The sequence below is a fragment of the Papio anubis genome, chromosome 15 (genome assembly GCF_008728515.1).
Source record: "Papio anubis isolate 15944 chromosome 15, Panubis1.0, whole genome shotgun sequence".
In the NCBI taxonomy this organism is placed as follows: domain Eukaryota; kingdom Metazoa; phylum Chordata; class Mammalia; order Primates; family Cercopithecidae; genus Papio; species Papio anubis.
This window is the reverse complement of record NC_044990.1, coordinates 16,994,443-17,018,796: the sequence shown is the minus strand read 5'-3', so window position 1 is coordinate 17,018,796 and position 24,354 is coordinate 16,994,443. Positions and strand designations below refer to the sequence as shown.

The 24,354-nt window shown below is 34.3% G+C and overlaps 1 protein-coding gene and 1 long non-coding RNA gene across 6 annotated transcripts in view; one reads left to right on the top strand and one right to left on the bottom strand.

Annotated features, from left to right (window-relative positions):
• Positions 1 to 5,230: 5,230 nt before the first annotated feature.
• Positions 5,231 to 18,402, bottom strand: UFM1 (ubiquitin fold modifier 1). Its single transcript, XM_003913790.5, has 6 exons — positions 18,258 to 18,402; positions 18,124 to 18,180; positions 13,939 to 13,996; positions 10,083 to 10,122; positions 8,878 to 8,910; positions 5,231 to 7,485 (listed from the first exon to the last, which is right to left on the bottom strand). Coding segments are annotated over exons 1-6 (258 nt in total). The 5' UTR covers positions 18,260 to 18,402; the 3' UTR covers positions 5,231 to 7,417.
• The window catches only part of LOC103879183, a 259,760-nt gene continuing 253,322 nt past the window's right edge, over positions 17,917 to 24,354 (top strand). For all 5 annotated transcript variants that reach the window (XR_004178665.1, XR_004178668.1, XR_004178667.1 and 2 more), the window contains exon 1: positions 17,917 to 18,241. This is a non-coding gene — a long non-coding RNA (uncharacterized LOC103879183). The remainder of the gene's footprint in view (positions 18,242 to 24,354) is intronic.

Below are 24,354 nucleotides of genomic sequence, written 5' to 3'. Positions count from 1 at the left end.
ATTTTAAAATGGTGATGTTGTTAATTACCCTGGAACATCACCCTATATATTTCATGGATGCATCAAATTCTGGCAACTGCTCCAGAACTGTAATTGTATCTGGAGGAAGGATCTACTAATTACAGGTTTATTCAAGTCCTGTTGCATTTGACAATATGGAAAACATTCCTTTCTAATGTAGGATACTCTTCAATCCCTATGTTTGGAAGGGTTAATGTAAACTCACTATTAAATAGTATAGTCAAGTAAAATAGGAGATGAAGTTTGGGACACTAGCAAAAGCAGTAGTTAGGGTTAAAAAAATCTCACACGCAAAAAGGAAAGACATGCAAGGTCTGTCTAGGTAGACTGAGGACAAAGTGAGGCAACAAAGCTAAATGCTGACTTGGCCAATTGCAAAGAATGCTTCAAAATGGAGCAAAGAAACTGCATTTTAGGAAAATCTTTAGGGGACTCCCAGCTTTTCAGAACAAAGCCATGTTTTTTGGTGGGAGTGTGGGTGGAGATAGAAGGTATATAATGAAGGTAAAACGTACAGTTGACCCTTGAACAAAACAGGTTTGAACCACATGGGTCCATTTATACATGGATTTTCTTCTGCCTGTGCTAACCCGTCCTCTTCTTCAGATAACTCAACGTGAAGACAAGGATGAAGAGCTTTATGATGATGTACATCCACTTAATGCATCCTGTATTTTCTTTTCCTTAACATTTTCTTTTCTGTTGCTTAAAGATACAGTGTATAACCTACAAAATATGTGTTAAATCAATTGTTTATGTTATTGCTAAGGCTTCTGGTCAGCAGTAGGCTATTAGTAAAATTTTTGGAGAGTCAAAAGTTATATGTAGATTTTTGACTGTGCAAAGGGTCAATGCCTTGAACCTCCACATTCTTCAAGGGTTAACTCTAGAAAGTATAGAAAGTAAGGAATAATAGATTGGAATTTTACATTTATTTATTTGTTTACAGCAAGAGGATGGCATCCTTAGAATCTGGTTCATTTTATTGAAGTTCCTGTGAAATACTATTTTTTTTAATGGTTTCAAAAATATAACCGTACTAGGAAATAATAGGGAGATGAATTACACTTTAGAAAATATCTTCCCAAATCCAAGGTTCTATGAATACAGGTATTATTCTTTCCTAGGTAACAAGGTACTAGCTTAATTTAAAAATTAAATCAAAATATTTGGAACATAATTATTTTCATGTTGGGAAGCAACTACAATTGAGTCTTCAGCAATTTCTATTGAAGGGCGTCTGTCACTTCTTTTGCTCTCTACTCCAATCCATACAGCAGGATTATGAAAGTTCTAGATTAAATTTAGTATGTATATGGAATTGACAGAAATACACCCTATCTGTCATAGTGACTACAGCTCCCTAAAGCCCTCATTTTTTATTGCTTTGAGAAACAAATATGGTATTTCCTTACTCAAGGATGTAGTTCCCCACAAGCACAACGTGACCTCGCTAGTCCTTTTGGTTAATTTATCTATGTGACTCATTTATTTACTCATTCATTGTCTCTCATGTTTCATTCCTACATAATGTGCACACCTACAGATAATTCAGAAAGTCCTAATCTATCCATACATTTATCTAAAAAATCCGAGAAGCTAGTATCTCCACCAGAGACTTGTCAAAATGTTTGTGGCACTGACAACAAAAATTAGTTTATTTCTAAAACAGCTCATCAGTTGTAAATTGTGCATTTAAGAATTAATTTATTAAACGCAAGTGTTACTCAGCCAAACAAATATTGACATGATGTATCATCACAATATGCTCTCAATAACAGCTTCTACATTGCTAACAAGTTTTGCCAAAAAATGAGAGATCTATGCCAAAACTGGCTCTCTGAATTTGTCTGCCAGTCTTAGCCAGTGTTTTGCATCTAGTAACAAAATTATAACATCCTCTATACAGCAAAGCAGATAATAGGGCCATACATCCACTTTTAAAATGTTCACCATTCTCTTTATTGCTATAAATGTAGGTATTTACTAAAAAGGAGTCTATAAGTGCAGTGTTTATGTGGATTGCTGAATGTTAAATTTTTCAAGGAAAGTGAGATCACAGAAATATTAAATAGCAATCTCATTCCAGATGTGCTCATTTTATTCTGAAAAAGTATTTCAATACAATTCTAGGCAAATTGATGATAAATATATGATTCACATTGTGGACTTTATAATCATACAGACCTAGGAGTCAATTTCATTATAACCTTAAACATATTAACTGAAGTCTCAGCTTCCTGAACAGTAAAGTGAAGAAATTAACACTAGCATTTGTGAAGGGATTAAGGATTAAATGAGACAATGTCTGACAATGTCTGTAAAGTGCCTCACACCGTACCCAGTGTATAAACAATGATTCGTTATGCATCTTCATGTCCATGATTACTAGATCAGGTAATTTTGGTGTTTTTGAAATGTATAAATTTTGGAAAGTCCAAGAAATGGGAATGAATGGATGTCAATCATGCTTCTTCTCCAGTATTTAACAGTATGCAGCATATAGCTAATAACGTTTGTTTAAAAATAAGAGAATGTTTTGCAATTAAAAAAAGTTTATTTAAGATAGTAAATTTCTGCTACAAGAAACAGCGAGGAACATGGGTATATCGGCTAACCAAATAATCTGGTGAAAAGCAGTTACTTTATGTATGAGACACAGTTCCAATTTTCAAAATATCCTTTCATGTAGTTTTTCAATTATAAAGTACTTTTTGTTTATTATAGGCAAAGCAATTTGGAAACCTAGTTTCAGTCACGGTCTTAGACTTTTATAGAATTTTTATTTTAGAGACAAATAATTCTGTATTTAGTAATTGCTAGAATGGAGGAATATAGAAAATGTGAAATCGTGTAGACAGTTAATACCTATTGCTTTGGAGGAGGGAGGAAAGGCTCAATGGCTTTTGATCTCAAAGAATAAGTCCTAGGTTTTCCAGGCAGACAAATGGGGTAAGTAAAGAAATGAAAGCATAAGAACATGGCACATCAGAGATAACATTATTTGTGGTTCGGTGTAGTTGCGGTGTAAACTGGGGAAGGAAACTGTAAGGGAGTAGTGGTAACGGATGACTCTAACACAGACCAGTTCATTAAGGGCCTCATATGTCATAGATAGTGTAGATTTTAGTGTAGATTTTTTATTCGGTAGGATTTCGACTAATGAAACATGGCATTAAAAAAATTCATTACAGCAACAGTATGAAAGAGAAAATGGAAAGACTAGAGGCTCTTAGTATAAATGAGAAGATAAGGGCTTTTGTTACAGCGGCGATGGCTGACATATTCTGTTAACAGCATCAAGAGAATTTTGTGATTGGCTTGATACATCAAGAAAGGCAAATCAGATGAGTAAGATTTGACGGTAAGAGAACCTTAGCCAATTTGAAGGATATGGCTAATAGATTGGATAGACTGAACTTTTCAAGAGCATTTATTTCAATTAATGGTTTAATAGCCTAGTTTGACTAATGATTTACCCATCTCCAGCACTAACCAATAGAGGGCAGTTCCAGAATTTCTGTATTAAAGGAGTTTATGGGCAGTAATCTAGTAGAAAGAGTAGGTTATTAGAAGACTAATGTTGCAGCTGCACTTGCAAGATACACTAAAATTAAAAAACACAATGTCTGATAGGCTAATGAATATGGGGGCACAGTCCCTACTCCCACTACTGGTTTATAATTAATATCCTAGAATGTTATCATATTTATACCATATATACACCATGTATTAAAAAAGTAATACCACTTGTTATCATTACAGAGTCAGTACTCTAAAATGGAATTTAAGCCTTACATATTTTCTTATTTTTAATCTGTGATTCAATACACATCTAGCATATCACAGAAAATATATACTAAAAATTTCTCCGTATAATGTGCAGAGTTTGGGTCAAATCATGGGTTCAAATTTCAAAACTCAATTTGAGCCCTTTCTTCTTCTATAAAAGGGGAAAATAACCTGGAATTGTTATAAACAATGAGATAATAAAAGTGAAATTATCCATCAAAATATTTGACACACAGTAGATGTTCAACAGATTTCTTTTGGATGAATTACATACATAAATCATTATTTGTGTGTGTGTGGTTTATAAATGGCCTCAGGAACACTATCAGTTAACTTAGAATCACTCCATTAAAGTATGACAGTGCTTCCAATTCACGAATAGTTCAAGGTCCTTGGGTAAAAAACATGGTAGTTTTAGTATCTTAATATTGGAGCAGAGGAATTAAATAGGACTGCATTTTCTTCCCACTGACTTTTCTTTTGAACAACTAGTTCTAAGAAAAACATATCTAAAAAATGTTTTACTTGAAAACCTTTAAAGGTTGTGTAGTGAGACTGTTAGCTAGTGAGTGAGACTGTTAGCTAGCACCTTTACCTCAGGCTACTTACCAAGCATTGGAAAGTGCACTGTCCAAGATTCCAGAACATATTCTACTTACTTTGACCCCTTAGACCTCATTCTGTTCTTCCACAAAGTGAAAAGGTGGCCTTCTCATTAATTCTCAAACCACCTGACCACCAGACATCACCAGCACTCCCATTTACAGTTTCTTAGATATTATTACAGACTCAATATATCAGAATTCAAGGGGTGGTTTCCAAAAATCTGTATCTTTAATTTCCTAGGCAACTCTGTTATCACCCAGGTTTGAAACCTACTAACTTAGCCAGTTACAATAACCCCATTTTCTTCTCAACTTTTTTTTACATCTGTAAAATGGACAGGCATTTGGAAGTACTGTTATATATCACTTAATCACAGGAACAAATTCTGAGAAATGCTTCCTTACGCAATTTTGTCACTGTGTGAACATCAGAATGTACTCATACAAACCTAGATGATGTTACCTACTACAAACTTAGGCTATTTGGTATGGCCTATTGCTCCTAGACTACAAACCTGTAGAGCATGTCACTGTATCTAATACTGTAAACAATTGTAAAATGATTGTAAGCACTTGTGTATCTAAACATAGATAAGGCACAGTAAAAATACAGTAATATGGGACCAGGTCATATATGTGGTCTGTTGTTAGATGAAACATCACTACTGTGTCTGTGGCAGATGACTATAAACTAATTTCTGTGACTTACGGTCATTAATCATCTTTGCCCTTCTTTTCTTTACTACGTGTATTATATACTGACTCCACAGGTGTGCTGATTAAGAGCTCTAATAATAATAGACAATATCATGTACAATATAACAATATGTATTTCCATTAGATATTAATAATGAACCAATAATGCATGTAAACTAAATACTTCAAATCATTCTGCACAAAGAAATGACAGATCACATTTATTTAATAACAAAATGTCTAGTTAATAAAATGTTTTTAGGAACTTACAATGTTCAAAACCAAAGGATAAAAATATTAAATGTATCACTTTATGGCACAGGACAATATAAATTTATTTTTGTAACACAGCAGGCAAATTGTGCTAGAAACAGAGTGGAGAAAAATCTAAATTAAAGCAAAAAGTCAGGAAATGGGTGTTCACAAATTCCTGCTTAACTGAGACTCAACATTCATTGTAAAAAACGGGGCCTCTGAACATCAGATTTTGTTTATAAAAATAAAAACTTCCTCCCTGTCTCTGCTAAAAATACAAAAATTAGCTGAGCGTGGTGGCGCATGCCTGTAGTTCCAGCTACTCGGGAGGCTGAGGCAAGAGAAGCCTGGCGACAGAGTCCACCTCAAAAAGAAAATAAATAAAAAAAAATAAAAACTTCCTCAAATATCAGATTTTTTCACCTCAGCAAATATTTTTCCTTTGATAATTCATAATCCTGCTGTTCATCTGTCACATTTATGAATATCTGGTAATTTAATAAACAAGTACCAATGGCACACTTCAAATGCGGATTTTGTTGAATTTTTTTTTTTTTTTCCCCCTAATGAACTTAGGGTCTATGACAGAGAAGATACTGAAACATGCTAAGATAATAATTGGTCTTAGAAAGACTTTACAGCAAGTATTTAATGAAAGCCACTACATTTCTAGCTCTAAAAAGAGCCAGACAGACACAATCCCTGCTTCCAGAGTTCACCATTCAGAATACAGAAGGTCAAGCACTGATTCTGAACCATTATGAGCTTTGATTTCATCTTTCAAGATTTGCATAGATACTGATTTCTTCTGGAAGGGCAAATAAAATCTTCCCTTACACATCATTCTTTGAATTCTCATAAGGGATATCTTGAAGTCTGTATGTTGACAAGTCCAGTAGACACTTTGTTTTCTCTAATTGCCTTCTTCTGCTTAAGACTATCTCAAGTATTTTGTTTTCCCTTTCAGTTCTCCCCAACATACACCTTCTGCAGTTCTGTCTATCCAGTTGGCTTTTCTGTAACACTTTGCTACCCCTTTCTGTTCCCTTTCACTGTTTTCCTCTGTTGCTTTCCTCCTTCACAGAAGTCTGGTGATCTGGGCTTCTCCATCTTTCCTTTCCTGGCTTCTTATTCACATGGGTGACTGATCTTAGCACTTCCTTAAAAGTTGAGTTTTTCAATAAATATAACTCATCAGCACTTCCGATCTGCATTTCCTTGAGCTGTTTTTTGATCTTCAGATCTGTGTAATAATACTCTCTTCCTGAATGCTATTTAGAAATATTATCCTCAAAACACCAATGGTTTCTTGAAGCTGCTTGTTTTAAATGTTGTATCAAAAGAGATTGATAAAGGAATGTATAACTCAGCAAAGGATGCTTCTACTGTATTGAAAACTCCCACCATTAAAAGTACTGGATTCTGTAAGTCCACCATTAAAAGCTGGTTTGGAACATCAATTTACACACATAAGGGTTACATTAAAATTTTAATTGTTTGGTTGATATTAAACTGAAATTTATATAACTGAGGTTGGAATCTTAAAAAAAGGAAATGATAAAATATAGTTAACTGTTCACTGATATGTCTATTCACTTCATCATAACCTATATATTTAATTAAAAATCAAATTATGTGTCTGCAAATCAGATGCTATCAAGCAAATTGCCATCCAGGGTCCATAATTCTTTTTATATTTTTAACTCAGACGAATATATATGATTCAGTAAATTTTAATGTTCCAAATTGTTCTAAAAAAAAAATTATCAAAAGCTTCCAGTTAACAGTTGGCTAATTCATTTGCCCCCAACGAACTACCTGTTTGTGTTGTGAGGTAGCATCAAAGACCACGATCTTCTGTGACCGTAGTAGCCTTAATTCATACGCATTCCCTCTTCATAGGAAGAGTACGGACAACAAAAAGGGACAGATGAGTCCCCTACTCTTGGTGTTTTCATAATATGTTAAATGCTTGATTTCAATTTTACAACAACAAAAAATACCAATATTTATTCTGAAAGGAAATCGTATGTTCCAAGTAGCAGATATTAACAACTTCCAACACGATCTCTAGGAATAATCCGCAGTTCTGAACCATGTTTTAGAAAAACATTTCCTATACAAACAAACAAAATATAAAGTTAGGTATCTAAAAATCAAGTTATCTTAATATTCTGACAATTATTAAATATAATAAATAATTTAGTAAACAGTAAAATAGGTACAAAAGCTCAAGCATCATGAGACCCCAATGCCATGCTTTTTAAGTCTTGCTCCTATTCTCGTATCTTCACAATCTAACACAGGCTTAAAATTTAAAATAATGCCAGACATGAAAATGCTGACAAATACTTTCAGCAAGTAACAATGTGAATAATTTAATCATGAATACTTCCTTCAATACACAATAATATATCTCAGGACAGGAAAAAAAATGTAAATTACTACAAGTGACAAAAATTTAGATACCCTGACATATTTGGGGTCCATTGCCTGCTGCGATTTTCTTCATATCAATGATATGCACATTCCATTTTTAAAGATAATATAACAAGCAGTATGTTAGAGTTAGCAGTAATTCAAACTACTGTAAAATACCGAAAGTTTCTCGAATAAGAAAAAAAGAAACCTTTCTCTACTCAGATTAAAGGCATCCATACAGTAAAGTGCCTCACGATTTTCAATAAACCTTTTAAATAAAATTATATATTAAAAACTACTGAAGTAACAAAAATTTGCAATTTTAAATCACTCTTCATTTTCTCTATGGCTGAATTTCAACCGCAAGGCCTATGAAAACAACATAATTTTGTTACAATAAAGAAATACTTTAGAATATAATTTAAAAATGACTACTGCTCTAGAATGAGGTTACATTAAAGCATGCCTAATTTTAAAACTTTAGATTACAAGGCTAAGAGACTACATTTAAAAAATATAAAACTATTTTTTTTTAAAGTTTTAGACTACTTTTTTATAAAGTATGAGACTACTTTTACCCTGCCTCCTGGTTAGGACACCGATATATCACCTGTATAAATTTAACAGTCTGAAAATCTGAGTGTAGAGTCAGCCCTTTGAAATGTAAATGACTATATTAAAAATAATAATAGCACTTAATGAATGCTTTCTATAAATTATCCAAGCTATTAAGCACTTTACATTCACTATCTGACAACTACCTTAAGAGGTAGGTCAAAAAATCCTTACTCCAATGAGAAAGCAATCTTATCTACAGACTTTTTGTTATATATAATAAATACTCTTAATGCTTAAGCCCACTATTAGGTTTTCTGTTACTTGTAGCCAAAAACATCTACAATCGATATACACAATGAAACAACTTATTACTCAGACACACAGGTAAAGACTGGTATATAATTCCTAAAAAAACAGCTCCATTATGTTAAAATACTGTCAAGTATAATTAGAATAGCTTAAATACTCAGTGTCAATTGACATATATAACCTCACCCACTGCTCTATGAGTTTTCAAATAGATACTCACCAGCAGTCTGTGCAGGATTTATTCCTATTCCATCTAGAAAACAAGTTGTAAAATCACATACATTATTTCTAAAGCTAAAATGGTTTAATACTAGCAAGAAAAGAGATTTGCCAAAATAGTGCTGCTGTGTATATAGACACAAGTCAAATAATTTAAATCTAGGAACACGAGTGACAATCTTTCAGGTAAATTATCTGTTAAAATCTATTATTCTGCATTCATACACATTGCTGGGTTAGTCCAAAGCAGCTGTCAATGCAATGATCTTGGTAAGTTCTATGGAATATAGGTTATTAACTTATTTTGCCACATAGAATTAAAAATAATGTTTGTCATTTCTTCCAAAAAACTAAAAAGCACCTTAGGTATGCCATGAATCATCTTCGTATTACTCTGGGTCATAATATCTTAAGGCTGGGAGAGCTCGCGAAGTCATTTAGTTCAACACACGTTACTAAGTTATGACCTAAAACTTTCCAGGTAGTAAGCCAGCTTTTTTCCAACAGAGAAACACTTCAATGTGACAGAATGCAGAATGTTTTAGAGTGAGAAATTCTATCTTATCTAAGTTACAACATGCACATTAAACCCATCTCCTGTTAGTTTATCCAAACTGCACTTGGGCAACTCATCAGCACTCATCACTACTACACTGTATACTTGAAACACAGTTAAGCCCTCCCTGCAGTCTTTACTCCTCATCTTATTTCACTGTTTTCTCACAAGACTAATTGCATCATCATTGACTATCAGTGTTCCAAGATACTAAGATTTTTAATTATATACCTAAAACTGAATAAAATTCTCATTATTACAAGTCTACAAGATACAACTTTCTATCAGGAAAGGTATAGCAAAGGTACATTCCTGCTTAACTTTCTATATTCTAAAGCATTTACCAAATCAACTTTACTTAAAAAAAAAAAAAAAAAAACTTGCTAAATAAAGTTATTTTCAGTTATAATCTGGCATGAACTGGTAAGGACAAAATATATTATAAAGTGCTATACTATATCAAAAGCACAAAGAAATGAGAGGAGCTAATTATGCACCATAACCCTGACTTAGTGTTTACCATTAAGTATATCATTTATGTTAATACACATATACTTGGGGCTGTCTGTATTTCATTTTAATTAATTTGGTTCTTTTTACATCATTTCTATAAATTTGAGGTAATACATAATTTTACAGTGAATTCTTACCATTGGTAATAATGGCACTTGTTGCAGCAGGAACTTTAAACTAAATAGAAGGAAAAAAAAAATATATATATATATATACACACACACACACACACACACAAAACTATAAGATAATTAGCAAGAATGGGGTACAAATACTAATTCTATAATTCTAAAGTGGGATTAATCTTTTAGAATAAATGAAACCATCAAGGAAAGTACAGCTGACCCTTGAATGACATATGCAGATTTTCTTCTGGCTCCGCTACTCCTAACACAGCAAGACCAACGCTTCCTCTTCCTTCTCCTCAGTATATTCAACATGAGACAAGGATTAAGACCTTTCCCATGGTCCACTTCCAATTAATGAATAGTAAATATACTTTCTCTTATGGTTTTCTTAATATTTTCTTCTCTTTAACTTTCTTATAAGAATACAGTATAAAATACACATAACAAAATACATATTAATCTCCTGTTTGTGTTATCAGTAAGGCTTCCGGTCAATAGCAGGCTATTAGTAAAGTTTTTGATCAATAAAACAGTTTTATGCAGATTTTCAACTGCACACAGGGTTGGAACCCCTAACTCCCATGTTATTCAAGGGTCAACTGGACTGTATCATATGCTTTATCTGTTAAAAAACCCCTGTACTATAAACAATGCTTTCGATTGTATTTAGGACAGCATTAATTATAAAAGTGTACCTTATTTTTTGCATTACAAAAATGAAAAACCACTGTCAATTTATGCCCAGATCAATGTTTACTCTTTAGGACTTATCCACCACTTTTGTCATTTATAATTATCTTGACTAGCAAAAAGCATACGCAAAATAAACTGATGAGATTATTCCTAAAATTTCTGCGTAGAAATTGCAAGATCTGAACAGATGCTCTCTGTGTTTAATGGTGGGTGCCTACATAACATTTTCAGGTAACAACCAAGGCTTGTATTCCTTACATTCTTCTTTAATGATTTGCTGATTTAAAGCTCAAGGATTGCAATAGTCCAATTATGTCATTAGGAAATAATAATTAAGTGTAGATGACGTTACCTAGACAATTATGAGAATGCCATTTGGCCAACAGTAATAGCAAGTCTCCCCGATCTACTTCACAGATGTTTAAAAAGATGTGTTTCTAAAATCAATGACATGTGGTATGGAATTTATTTGTAACTAAAAGGTAGATTCCATCTCTTAAAGAGACCAGCAGTTGCGAAAGTGTGTTTATGTCTTCATAGTTTATGCATTTATCCAACAAATACTTATGAAGCATGTCTGTGCTATGGACTAACTTTATAGATATTACAGTTTTGTGATCAAGTAAGTTTGGAAAACATGTTTAACTAGTGGTCTTCTCAAAAGACTTTAATATACTCCTAACAGAAATGAACTGTTTCTCATATTTTTTGACCAACAATTCCTGTTCTTCATGATCCCCCCCTGACCCTTTTTTTTAATTTTTGGTGGTACTACTTTGTGTGTACTACTTTGTGTGTGGTCTGGGAGACACTACTCTAGGCATGTATAATCATTACATACACACAGTTGAGAAAAACTAAAAGCTTATTTTAAATTAGAAATTGAAGAATCAGCTTTTAAAATAAGGCCTTAAACATTCCTGAGAACAATTATTTGTTTTAGTACTATGTACAAATTAATAAACACATTTTAATCTCAATGTGGTACACTCGTGTCCTTTTAAAGATTTTAAAATTTTTAAAGAATTTCAAAGTGTACTTAAGCAAACTTAAAAGTCCATCACAAATATTTTGCACAGGCTGTAATCTCAATAAGAATTTGATCAAACGCTCAAATTAACTATAGGCCTCTCAGATTTCTAAAGCTAGAGTCCTACAAAGCTTTTAGTTATCCTACTGATTGAGTCTTTTACATCATGCCCATTTTATATAAGCTATATATTTTCTTAGTCACATCCATGTAGCAGCAACCTATGATTTTAAAAACCAAAATCAATTGCTGACACAGTTTTTCCTTTAGGCAGAATGTGGAAGAAATGGTTAAACTATGAGGAAGCATCACTAGTGATGTAAAAGGCAGAGTCTATTCCTTTCTGTCCTACTGTACTGACAGGTTTTCTACTGAATGCAAAGTATTCTTTTGTGGTCTTCTGTTTTCATTTATTTTCCTCCTCAGATATCCCATAATTCTTATAATTTAGGGCTCTTTGCAGGTTTCAACAATTCATTACGTACCCCAGTCATGTGCTGGGAAATTTTATTATCACTACTAAGGCAATTTTACCAGGGATTTAAATCCAGACTCTTGCTTTCTTGAGTCAACTTTTTTCTCACTGAATGATTCTACAATGCCATCTCATGAAAGTTCCTCTTGTAACAATCTGAAAGTCATATCCTTTCTAAATATGTAACACCTATGATTCATAATAGTGATCCACTTCCACTTCATGAATAGTACATATACTTTCTCTTATGATTTTCTTAATATTTTCTTTTCTATAGCTTACTCTACTGTAAGCTTTACTTATAAACTACCTTAATCAACATATATGGTTGTGTGGTGTTTCTTAGTTAGTCACTACTGTATGTTAAGATTTTCTTCTACTTTTATTAGAAAACCAGGTTCACAAAAATGCCTTTGCATTATAAAGGACACACAATAAAGTAACTACAAAATATAATAAATATTAATTAGAGCTTGTATAGATCTACTTCTTAAATCTGGAATTTGTGGATTCTGTTATGCCCCAGACTAGGAATATTTCTTGCAAGTAATCTGTGCAGTAAACAATAATGACAACGCTATATTCGGATTTGTGTCACATCTCATTTTACTTATTCTTTCTGCATGAAGAATGTATCAACACTGACACAAAACAAATGCTACTAGTTGGCAGTTTAATTCTGAATGAGTGACAAATGATGTTACTGATTCCTGACAATACAAGGAGCTTTGAGCACTGATTGGATTGGCTGACTTCCCATAAATCAGTTAAGTACAGGGCAGGATTCTATGTTAAGCTATTTTTTTATTAATGTAGTTAAGAAAATTATTTTTCTGTGACTATAAACTTTTCAAAAGATTCTGAACCAAAACGTTTAGATTTGGGTTACAACGTACCTATTTAGCACTTTTAACTCAACAGAAAATTTCAGTAAATAATGTTTTTACTCAAAATCACTTGATCAGAGAGGAAGGACAGGTATTAACTACTTCCATTTTGTAGAATAAAAAACAGGGATTTGCATCATGTCATACAGCTAACTAATGACACACCTATAACAGGAACCCTAAGTCTCCCAAGTCACATTTGGGTGCCATTTCTACCAGATTAAGCTACTTTTCCAAGTGTCATGCCCAAAAAGTTGCATTATAGATATTTCTAATAATTTTGGATGAAAAAAATTATTTCTTATAAAACAGAAAACTCAAACACGTTTAAAAAAACTAGGAACTTTTCAAAACAACAAATTTTACTGACAGTTCACATGCTCATACAGAAAATCTGAAAACTATGATAAAGATTTCATGAAATTGTAATTTTGGAATCAAGACTAGTAAAATATCAGTATATAGAATATAACGTGATATAATGTTGCATTTTAAAAAAACATTTAAAAATCAGTACCTTTTTAATTTTCATAAAAAGCCTCATAAATTCTTATAATTTTCAATGGTTGCATTAATCAGATATGTCAATTTGTTTAACTCATGCTTCTTATATCTGAAAGTAAGTCTTAACCATCATCCTACTTACAACTTTTTGATAACATAAACCTAGTAATGAAGCCACATGGAAATGATGGGTCAAAGTGCATGCAAATCTTAAAGACATTTGAAGCATACTGCCAAATCGCATTTCATAAAGGCTGTTCCAACTTCTGTACTTACTTCTTCTGCTGCAAACTTTAAGACTGCTGTGAAAGGTGTACTTTCAGGAACACTGAGCCTGCAAGAAGAATTTTAAAACAGTTTCTTTTAAAGTCAGCATTTTCTAAAAAAGCCCCTTTGTTCCTTATTTCCGCTACTGTAGCCGATCTGGACAAAGCTGACTTTGCAGTTTCAAAGTTAGTGATTTTGATTGCATACTACATTCTTTAACTCAAAACAATAATAATCACAACCCAAACAGCAACTAGCCTTGGCGCTGGCAAGGTGCCCGAGCTCCACTTGAGAATTAACCTCTACAGGTGTAGATTTACATATTTCTAACACTTTGATACACATAAGTCTAGCAAATGAACTGCTGTTTGTTTCTAGAGACAGATTTCAAAAAGGTGAAGCTCTCCTTGGTCTTCAGTCCACTTTACCTCCCATCTAAATACCTATGCACCTGACCCATTAAAGTTACAATTTTCATTATAAGTAGAAGGTTATTTGGGAAGCATCACTGGATCATAAAGCTTTTGATGAACCTTCTGTGCACTCTTAATAATCACGTTCAAAATTAGTAGACCAAATTAATGAAAATGCATGAAGTTTATTATGGCAAAATGCCAATAATGAAGTGATTTTCCCACCATCATTTAAAATGGGCTAAGTAAAAATGTGAAATAACATTTTGGAGAGGGATGATTTTGTTAACTGACTCGTAAAATGGCAAGTATTTTAAAGATCATGAATAAATAGATTTTTTTTTTCTTAATGACTTAGTCCCAGGGTCAATCTGTATTAATTTTCCAATAAAAAAAATTCCAAACAGAAATTTACTTTATAACTTAAGAAAACACTTAAAGACACAGTAAGAGGTTTTTAAAACTTCTTTTAAAAAACAAGATTCCTAAGGTAACATAAATTACAATGAGGGAAAACAGAAAACAATCTTTCAAAGCAGAGGAGACTGACAAGCTAACATTTCTCATTGAAACCGTCTCTATTTGTCACCACCGTATTATTGTATTATTCTTAAGTGTCTTAATACCAGCTACCATTATTCTCACGTAATATGCCCAGGCTCCTCACTCAGTCTACAGATCTCTGACTACAAGAATTGTTGTATCAGGAACAGCCTATGGTACCAGTTTTCAGTAATAGAAATGTGAATAGATTTCTTGGCTGCCCTCATTCCACAACTCCAAAATACTAGTAATGGATGAAAATGAGTATCATTTTTACCCTTTCTTCACGAATGTTTTTTGGGGGTACAAAAAATAAAAACATGTAAAGGATAGCCATTTGTTTAAAAACTAATCAATTGGCAATGTCGTAGTTTACAAACTAGGCAACAGTATGTTACAAAGTATTTTTGCAGTATATATGTAGTTAAGAAGCTGAGATTCATTTTCCTAAAACTGCATCGGAGAACTTCCAAACCCTCGAAGTTCAATTAACTTTTAAATTGGAGACTTGGAGATGTCCTTAAAATATACCTAGATGTCATATTGATGCTCATTAAAATAAGTTTCTATCTGTATATTAAGTTGGTGAGTGTCCACAGACAAGCCAATAAAAATAAAAAATGAAAACATCTTTTAGTGCAAGTTCTAACTGGCAGAAAATTAGAGAAAATGAGAGTTACAGTGACTGCACAGATCTTATCTAAAGTTATATTTGCCAGTCATTTCATAAAATAGGTACTTAAATTATCCCAGTGTTTTGAATAAATTTACATTAATGAGAATTTTTAAAGTACATTCCTGGCATCTTTTTTAAAAATAAATATCTCATATAAACAAAATAATAAGATTAATTGGTAAGAATTATTATAAAGACTAAGTCCACAGGTAACGAAAGGGCCAGATTAACTCTGTGGACAATTAGAAAAATCTTCGGCCAGAAGTGGTGGCTCACGCCTGTAATCCCAGCACTTTGGGAGGCCGAGGTGGGAGGATCATGAGGTCAGGAGATGGAAACCATCCTGGCTAACACGGTGACACCCCGTCTCTACTAAAAACGCAAAAAATTAGCCGGGCATGGTGGTATGCGCCTGTGGTCCCAGCTACTCGGGAGGCTGAGGAAGGAGAAGAACCCGGAACGTGGACATTGCAGTGAACCAAGATCGCGCCACTGCACTCCAACCTGGGCAACAGAGCGAGACTTTCTCTCAAAAAAAAAAAAAAAAAAAAAAAAAATTTCATAGAGGTGAGATTTTTATTATTATAAAATATGTTGTGGTCATGAGACGGCATTCTAAGCACAGAAAAGAACAAGTGTAAAGGAAGGAAAGATTAAAAGGGCAAGCTTGTCAAGTACCCAAGTACTAGTTACCATTTACTTTGAAAATACAGCGCAGATATCCTTGTACACACATTTACACGTTATGTGAATTTTACACACACACATCCTTACATACATACACATACAACTACACACACACACACACACAGAACAACAGTTGTACCTACTAAATTCATTCAGTCACCACACATTAACTGAACTGGTACAATGTTCCAGGCTCTTAATGTTACTGTCCTACGCTATCCTCTTCTTCCTTCTCACGCTCTCTTTCTAGAGTACATTTGCATATTGATGAGAATAATAATCCAGTATAGAGGAAAAAACCAATAATGAGGAGAGAAGGGGCACTGGATTCCATCTACTTTAACCTTGACAAGACTGAAATAGATGGGAACCAGAGCTCAAGTCGTTTTTCACAGGAGTGAAGTCATTTTTTCCATTCTAAAAGGATGGGAAATTAACGGATATATCAATGCAGTGGTAGGTTTATATTGGTGGAAAGATGATAGAATTTCCCTCTGATGGCATGAGAGCAAGGGAGAGAGCAGCTGCGGAAAGTTTGAAATTTTTAAACAATCCTTTCTGAGAATAAGCAGGAAAATGAGCAAACTTGAAGAACGTAGTAAAGTACTAGGTACTATTAATTGTAGTCATGAATTTAACGTAAAACCCTCCAGTCTGTTATTTTGGCCAGGGGCAGTCAGTTATGTACAGATAATACAAATAGCTGGTTTCAGTGCTGGTGTTTCACTAACCAAAATATGCTGGGAGGAGAGACAGGGCCACCAGAGTTGAGGGCGTTTGCATGAGAATGATTTAAAGATGGACCAATAGACTCTTAACTATATAAGGAATAAGGTAAGGAATAGAAGTTGGGATAGCTATAGATTAAAAACCACTGTGATTGATGGATTAAATGAACCGTTGTAGAAGAGAAATTACAGTAAATCAGGTAGGAGAGAATGTATTTATCCATAAGAGTGCCTGTAAACGACATCTTAGAGATGGAGCAATTATTGGACTCTTCAGTTCTAGGCCGCAACCATGAACACCTGAGATAAAGTGTAAAAAGGATATTTTGGAGATGAAAAGAACAAGGGTTCAAAAGGCTGAGAGGTTGTATGGATCATGGATTGGTAAATAACTGAACAGTTAGGTAGGCCACGTTACTAATTAATTATGCAAAAAATCCTACTGTAATCCTGTTCTTTCATACATTTCATGCTACTTCCAACTGCAATAACCTCAAGAGTGTTTACTTAAAATCTATCATTCAACTGCGAAGTAAAGGCCCCACATGGATAAACTATCCTCCTCTTCTGCATTTCCCATTCCTACTAAATACTCTATTAAATCCCAACACAGGAAGGGTGTGAGCCGAGTCTCATTACTTTGTGATGCCCGATTGTTGAGTTACTCATACACAACAAAACTCAGAAGCCGCAGAATAACAAATGTTCAAGTAATTTCAAAGTCTTGACTATCAGGATGGAATATCTTCCTTAACTTCCTCAAACAGCTGGCTAAAGCGGTGAAACGTTTTTCTAATATCCAGCAGATGGGGGCTGTTTAAGAATCCCAGCAAATTACCAGAATCTGGTCCACCTGTCCTCCCGCTCCACCTGCCACCAAATGAATTCCGAGGGGAGGTCACTAATCAGAAACACACCCACACCCTCGTGCTGGGGCCAAGCTGCCAAGCTGCTACTTAGCGAGCAAGTACGGACCTCTCCTCGCAGGCTCCGGTGGGAGAGACTCTTGGAAGGGCGCGAGCCAGGAAGGTAGAGAAACTGAAGAGACGAAGACTGCACGGGGTAGTTGTTGGAAAGGCTCGGATCACCCTTAACCCAGCCCCGTCTTGTCCAGCCCCAAAAGGCCCATCTCGGCCGAGCTACTCACACTTTGTACGGCAGCCGTGGGTCCGACGTCAGCGTGATCTTAAAGGAAACCTTCGACCTAAGGAAAGGAGCGGGAGAGAGTCAGGGTCGCGCAGCGGGACCAGGGATTAAGGCAGTCGGTAAGCAAACACTTACATGGTGGTGCCGGGATGAATCTAGAACAAACGCTAACTCCCCGGGGTAGCACGACTTCCTCTAGTGTGCTCAGGACCGCCCGGCTCCACTCACTTCCACGTCTCCCTCTGCAAGCTGGGGACCTCCGAAGTTGTTGCTATCCAACGCACTGCCTGAAAATTGGCCCTAAGAGCTCATGCTAGGTAGCGCTTTTAAATTACAAATGCCTTGTGCTTTTGCGTTTATATATCTGAGAAAAAAGTATGGATTATATTTATAAAACATCTTTCTAACTTTGGTAATTTGATACCATATTTTTAGTCAGGCAAGATAAGCGTGGGCATAGAGTGTAGGACCCTAGGTCCCAGCTGGCAGATTGGGGCGGAAGTAAGGGTTTGGGGTAGTCGGATGTAGAGAGAGATGGACTTGGGGCGAGGCTGGAGGCGGGGTTGGGGCGAAAGCGCTCCAAAGTTGCTAAGGCAACCTGAGCGCAGAAAAGCTTAATTGGTGCACCAGAAGCAGGAATTGTAACACTGCTTTATTATTAGTTTTCTTCCGTCTTTCCAGCAAACCAGTCCTGTTACAGCCTTTACATTTCTCATAGTTTCTCCTTCACGCTTTACTTTCCGACACTGATTTATAACTATTTAATTTCAATAAGTAAGAGAGCTAGCAAGAGGGAATTCTCTATGCCAAGACTCCCGCTGGGGTTGATGAGAAAAAAATGAGGTTTCTACGTTTGAGGAACGTGGCGTCTAGTTGGGAAGACCCATCTATGAACAGGAGATTTCAGTAATTTGTTATGTGGTCTAATAGAATTAAACCAGTGCGCTAAGTTGCTAATCACTGACCACATTTATTCAGTTTAACAACCAACTTTGAACCCTTTCTATTTGCCCGGCACTAAGCTAAACTCTGAGTAAGGCAGGTAAGTGTCAACTCTCTAGGATCTAACATCATGTATAGTGATGACGGAAGAAAATTGTCCTCTAAACCTTATTACAAATCTAAACCTCTGTGTTTGGAAAATATGCATCTGTCTCACAATGACTGAAATGCCCTTTTAAAATATGGGTATGAATAGACAAAGGAGGAAGCAGGTAGGCGTTAAAATAATGGGGCAATCTAGTTGATCTTTAGAATATGTGTCAGATTCTTAAGAAGAGATATTTGAGAGAGGAACCAGGAAGGAACTGTAGTGGGGATAATGGAGACGAAATTCATCTTTGCTATAATTTTGCAGCCAACTAATCTTCTATGGTGACATTTCCCAGTGGAGAGAGTTCTGGTTCTGACTGTAGGAGAGTAAGACTCCTACATTCTCATGACAGCCATCCTCACTTTTTAAAATGCTGGTGTTACCGTATTTGTAGATGAAGACAAATATTGATTGACAGATATAGGGATCAACAGTTACAGCCTTAATAGCTGAAACTATTCAATTAGTGGGCATGACTAAAACTTGTGAGACTAGTAATAAGGATAAAACTATGACTGTGTCTACCTATTGTCAGCTAACCAAAAATAATGAAAGAGATTAGTGTACATATTTACAGTCTATAAGGCTACATATTACATATTTTGAAACAAAATTTGCATCCTGCTATTTATAGTTTGGTTTCTGCTCATGTATCAAAACATGGCAAAATTCTAAAGAGAAAAATGTACTTTAATCAGAGAACTTTTATTGTATACGGAAAAAGTGGTGAAAACAGAATTCAGTCCCAGCCAGTGTGACTTTAGTACTCAGATTCTGCTGCTTCAGAAAATACATTTGTATAATATATCAAAATAACATCTCTTGAGATATTAAAAAGCAGCTGTTTCTAAATGTTTAGAATTCTTTTTCACCTCAATCCCCCAACTCTGCTTCTCATATGTTTGTGTCCTCAGAGTCACAACATGATTTCTAGAGCCTGCTGAGTTTTATTTTGCTTAGGACAGGAAAGAAATTATAAATGGATTTATTTATACTCAATATATATTTTTAACTTTGTGAAGGGATTTGCAACTGGAAAATGTTCTAGCAAAACAAGGACCTTCTCTTTTACTGAAAAGTTAAAATGTTAAAGTACATTTAATGACTGTAATCAGAAGCAAACTCTGGAGCAAATTTTTGGAGATAATTGGCAATGGAACATTTTAAGACAACAAACAGCATAAATGGCCTAATGTGTTTTGGAAAAGATCCAATTAGTATCATGTAGAGGCAGAAATGATTGTAGAAGTGCACAGTGTGACCATATTAGAACTCATTAAATGTCAATGAAGCATACCAATATTCTATTTGCAAATGCATATAGATTTTCCATTATTAGAAGAAAGCCAGAAGGAAATTACATTTACATAAGGACTAAAAAGATTTGCTTCCATAGTCATAGAAATTCTTCTGACTAGTTATTTTTATAGCCAGCTTTATTTTTTATATTCCTCGGGATGCCATACAACAATTGTCTTTCATTTTCACCCTAATTTGATTGTATTTATGATTACAACTAAAACCATCTGATAGTCAAATTATGTAATCTGGAAACATCTGCACCTGAATAAATCTTAAGATATTCTATTCTAAATACTTTATATTACAGGGAACAAATATAGACTGATCAATTAATACTTGACAGATACTTTAATAGTAGTTTAATTTGTTCATTTTTTTTTTCTATTGCCTTTTCTCCCCTCAAAATCCACTAAAAGGCATTGATATCATTGGGGCAATGATAATAATGACTCAAAATTCACCAAGGTATATTTTTTTGATAGTATTGACCACTTTGTACAAATCAAATGACAAAATATAGACTTTAAACTCTGATGCCTTGGCTGTAAGTTATAATTTAGTGACAAGAAGCCTTATACAAAGAGGAGAGAGTTGATTTGGTTACAGAAGTACCTGGGAATATGTAAATGCTGTGTTGTTTTTCAAGGTAAGGACTAGAAGGTTAGAGAATGTTTACAACCCTTTGAGTCAAAAAGAACAATGAGATACAGGTGAGATTGGAGCTTAGCAAGTCCAGGCAAGCCCTTGCAGAGGACTGTAGCTCTAAATGTGCTACATTTAGTTGTTACAGTTACATATTTTTTCAAAATATTTCCTAAAATTCAATGAGAAAAAGAAATGACTTTTCTACGAAGCTCATTGACTATAATGTTTCTGAATTTGAGGCTTAATCACAAAAGTTGGAATATTTTAACCACAGAATTTGTAAAATACCTTTATTACAAAATGGCATTTTTGAACTGTGAAAAACAGGAATTTAACAGTCTAGTATAATTAAATTTTCGCTCTAAATATTGTGTGAATTCTTCATTTAATGGAAACATTACTTTTAGAAAAACTAAAGTAGCCTCTGACAAATCCATTTCAACCACGAGTTTTTTTTCCCACATTTATACATTTTTATCCTTCTACCAGCTAAATCAGGTAAATATTAATACTCTATTTTTACTTTATTAACTCAAGGTTTTCTTATTCAAGTTGAGATTTTTGGATCCATTCATAGTTTCTCCCCACATGACTCTTCTTGCAGTTGTATGTAGCACACAGGCTTCAGAGGACTGTGACATCTGCTCCTTTGTCATCATCTGCCCATATTCTCAGTGATATCTGTATCCACTCCAAACATGAGACATGTGACATCTCATTTTTGTCTGGTGATATCACTCCTTTTTGTGTGCTGGCAGGACCACTTTAGGACTGTTGGTTGTCTCTAAGGGGTATAAGAAAAGTGCCCTCTTGTTTCACCCTGTGGCTACAGGGAACCCAGAAGGGCTCAGACATCTTTGACTAAAGATAACATGCTTTTCTCCCTAGAATGGAGGGAACCTTGTTGTCTTCCTGGGTTTCAATGAGAGCAAGAACTGGGCGTCTTTTCTGTGATTCTGAAATTCCCTAGAGGTTGTTTGCCTAGGGATAAAGGAATAAGGCCATCTTTCGGGGAGAACTTACAATGTCTATCATTTTCTTCTCCTCCTTTCTCCAGCCAAGAGTATTTTTATTTAATAGACTTTATTTTTTAGAGCAGTTTTAGGTTCACAGAAAAATTGAGCAGATAAAGATACTCCCTACCCCTATATATTCATAGCCTCTCACATTTTCAACATCCTCCAGCAGAGTGGTACAGATGATGAGCCCACATTGACACATCGTTATCCCCCAGAGCTCATAGTTCACATTAGGGTTAACTCTTGGTGGTGTACATTCTATGGGTTTAGACAAATATACATTGACATGTATCTACCATTTTAGTATCATACAGAGTAGTCTACTACCCTAAAAATTCTGTGCTCCACCTATTCACCCTCCCTCCTGCTTAGCCCCTGACTACCACTGATTGTTTTACTGTCTCTGTATTTATGCCTTTTCCAGAATGTTGTAGAATCATACAGTATGTAGTCTTTTCAGATTGGCATCTTTCAGTAATATGCATTTAGGCTCCTGCATGTTTTTTCATGGCTTGATCACTTATTTATTTTCAGTGCTGAATAATAGTCAATTGTCTAGATGAACCACAGTTTATTGACCCATTTACGCACTAAGGGACATCTTTGCTGCTTCCAAGTTTAGGCAATTATGAATAAAACTACCACAGGGAAGTTAGTCTATCTTTATTGGTGAGATGGGTTCAGGGATATTCCCATGCTTTCTTAAGGTATAATTTAAAACTATATGCAGTCAGGTTTTTTCCCATTAGTTTCTTGCTATATTCTTCACTGGTATAGGAAGAATAAAACATTCGTGATTTGTAAGTGAACTTTGGCAAAATTTTGGCAAAAGTTTGGCAAAAATAGTTCTCACTTCAGAAGTGTCCTGTAATTAATCCCCTGAAGAATGGCAACTTAGGCATTGAGGACATGTGCTACTTTGGGGATGAGGATGGTAGTGGAAGTTCTCATTTCCGTCTAAAGTTCTTAGAGCCTTAATTTATGGATTTATTTTCCCATCTACCTATGAAAGAGTTATAAGTAAAACATTTTGTAGCAGACATTGAATTGTCCGCTACGGAAGTAAATGACATATAAATCCACATAGTGAAACCTTCTGTCTTTTAAAGTTCTCTTCTTAATAAAGTCAAATAATGATTAAGGATGTTTAAGATATAGAATTACACTGACTTAAGAAAATAAAAATGGCAGTTAAAATAATTAAAAAAACAAAAAAATGCAAATGTGGATAAACATGTTATTATTTAGAAAAGAAACCAGTTTATTTTAAAAATAAATTATGCTTATAAAATAAGATGAAAAGAATGGTGACATAATTGATATAAATATAGAGTTAAAAAATAGAGTACTGGAAAATATACTTCAAACTGAAGCACGTTGCCTCCAAATGATAATAAAAATGCTTACTGACTAAAAAAAATCATTTATACACTTACTGAAAAATTTTCACTTAAATTTTTTGTGAACTGAATGAACTTAGTAGTCACATCAGGGTAAAACATGTAATTTAAAGAGAATAAAAATATCTTCTTAGCTTCTTATTTTACTGTTCTGTAGTAAAATGTTCTATTTTGTGAATTCTTGTATAAGATTTGTATCTAAGTAATATTTTACTTTTTTTTTTTAGTTTCCCTAATGGAATTATGCAATGCTCATTTTCCCTATAACTTTTTTATTATTTTTTTTTTTGAGGAGGCATCTAGATCCCTACAGTGTTTAATTTTTTATGTTTTGCCCTAAGAGTTAACAAGGTCATCAGTAGTCATTGTTCTTTGAGGCACTTAGAATGTATTAAAGCCTATGTGACAATTAATTGTTTAAAAATTGCATCATAACTTGCCATGTTATGAATAGGGATATATTCTAGATTACCATTTAAATATTATATTATTTTCAACTTGATATTTCTGTTCTTAGATATACAAAACATTTTTTATATTTCTTCATCATGACTAACCACAGTAGAAACATCCATGATAACATGGCTGTTGGTTGTCTCTAAGGGATGTAAGAAATTTATATAGGATTTTCTTCCATTTGAAGTGCTATTACATTCACTAACTTACTTTTTTTTCCTACAATAAAACATGCAAAGGATTCAGGATGGGTACTGTTATTTCTTTGAAAAATCAGAAAATGAACAAAAGGAGATTATGTTTTGTAGGCCTAAGGT

Bases quoted from the DNA above. Each gene is read 5' to 3' on its own strand.
- UFM1 (XM_003913790.5), bottom strand. The intron at 10,123-13,938 runs GTAAGTACAGAA...CCTTCTATTTAG, and splicing joins TAAAGTTTGCAGCAGAAGAA to TTTAAAGTTCCTGCTGCAAC. The intron at 8,911-10,082 runs GTAAGAATTCAC...CTTGTTTTCTAG, and splicing joins AAGTGCCATTATTACCAATG to ATGGAATAGGAATAAATCCT.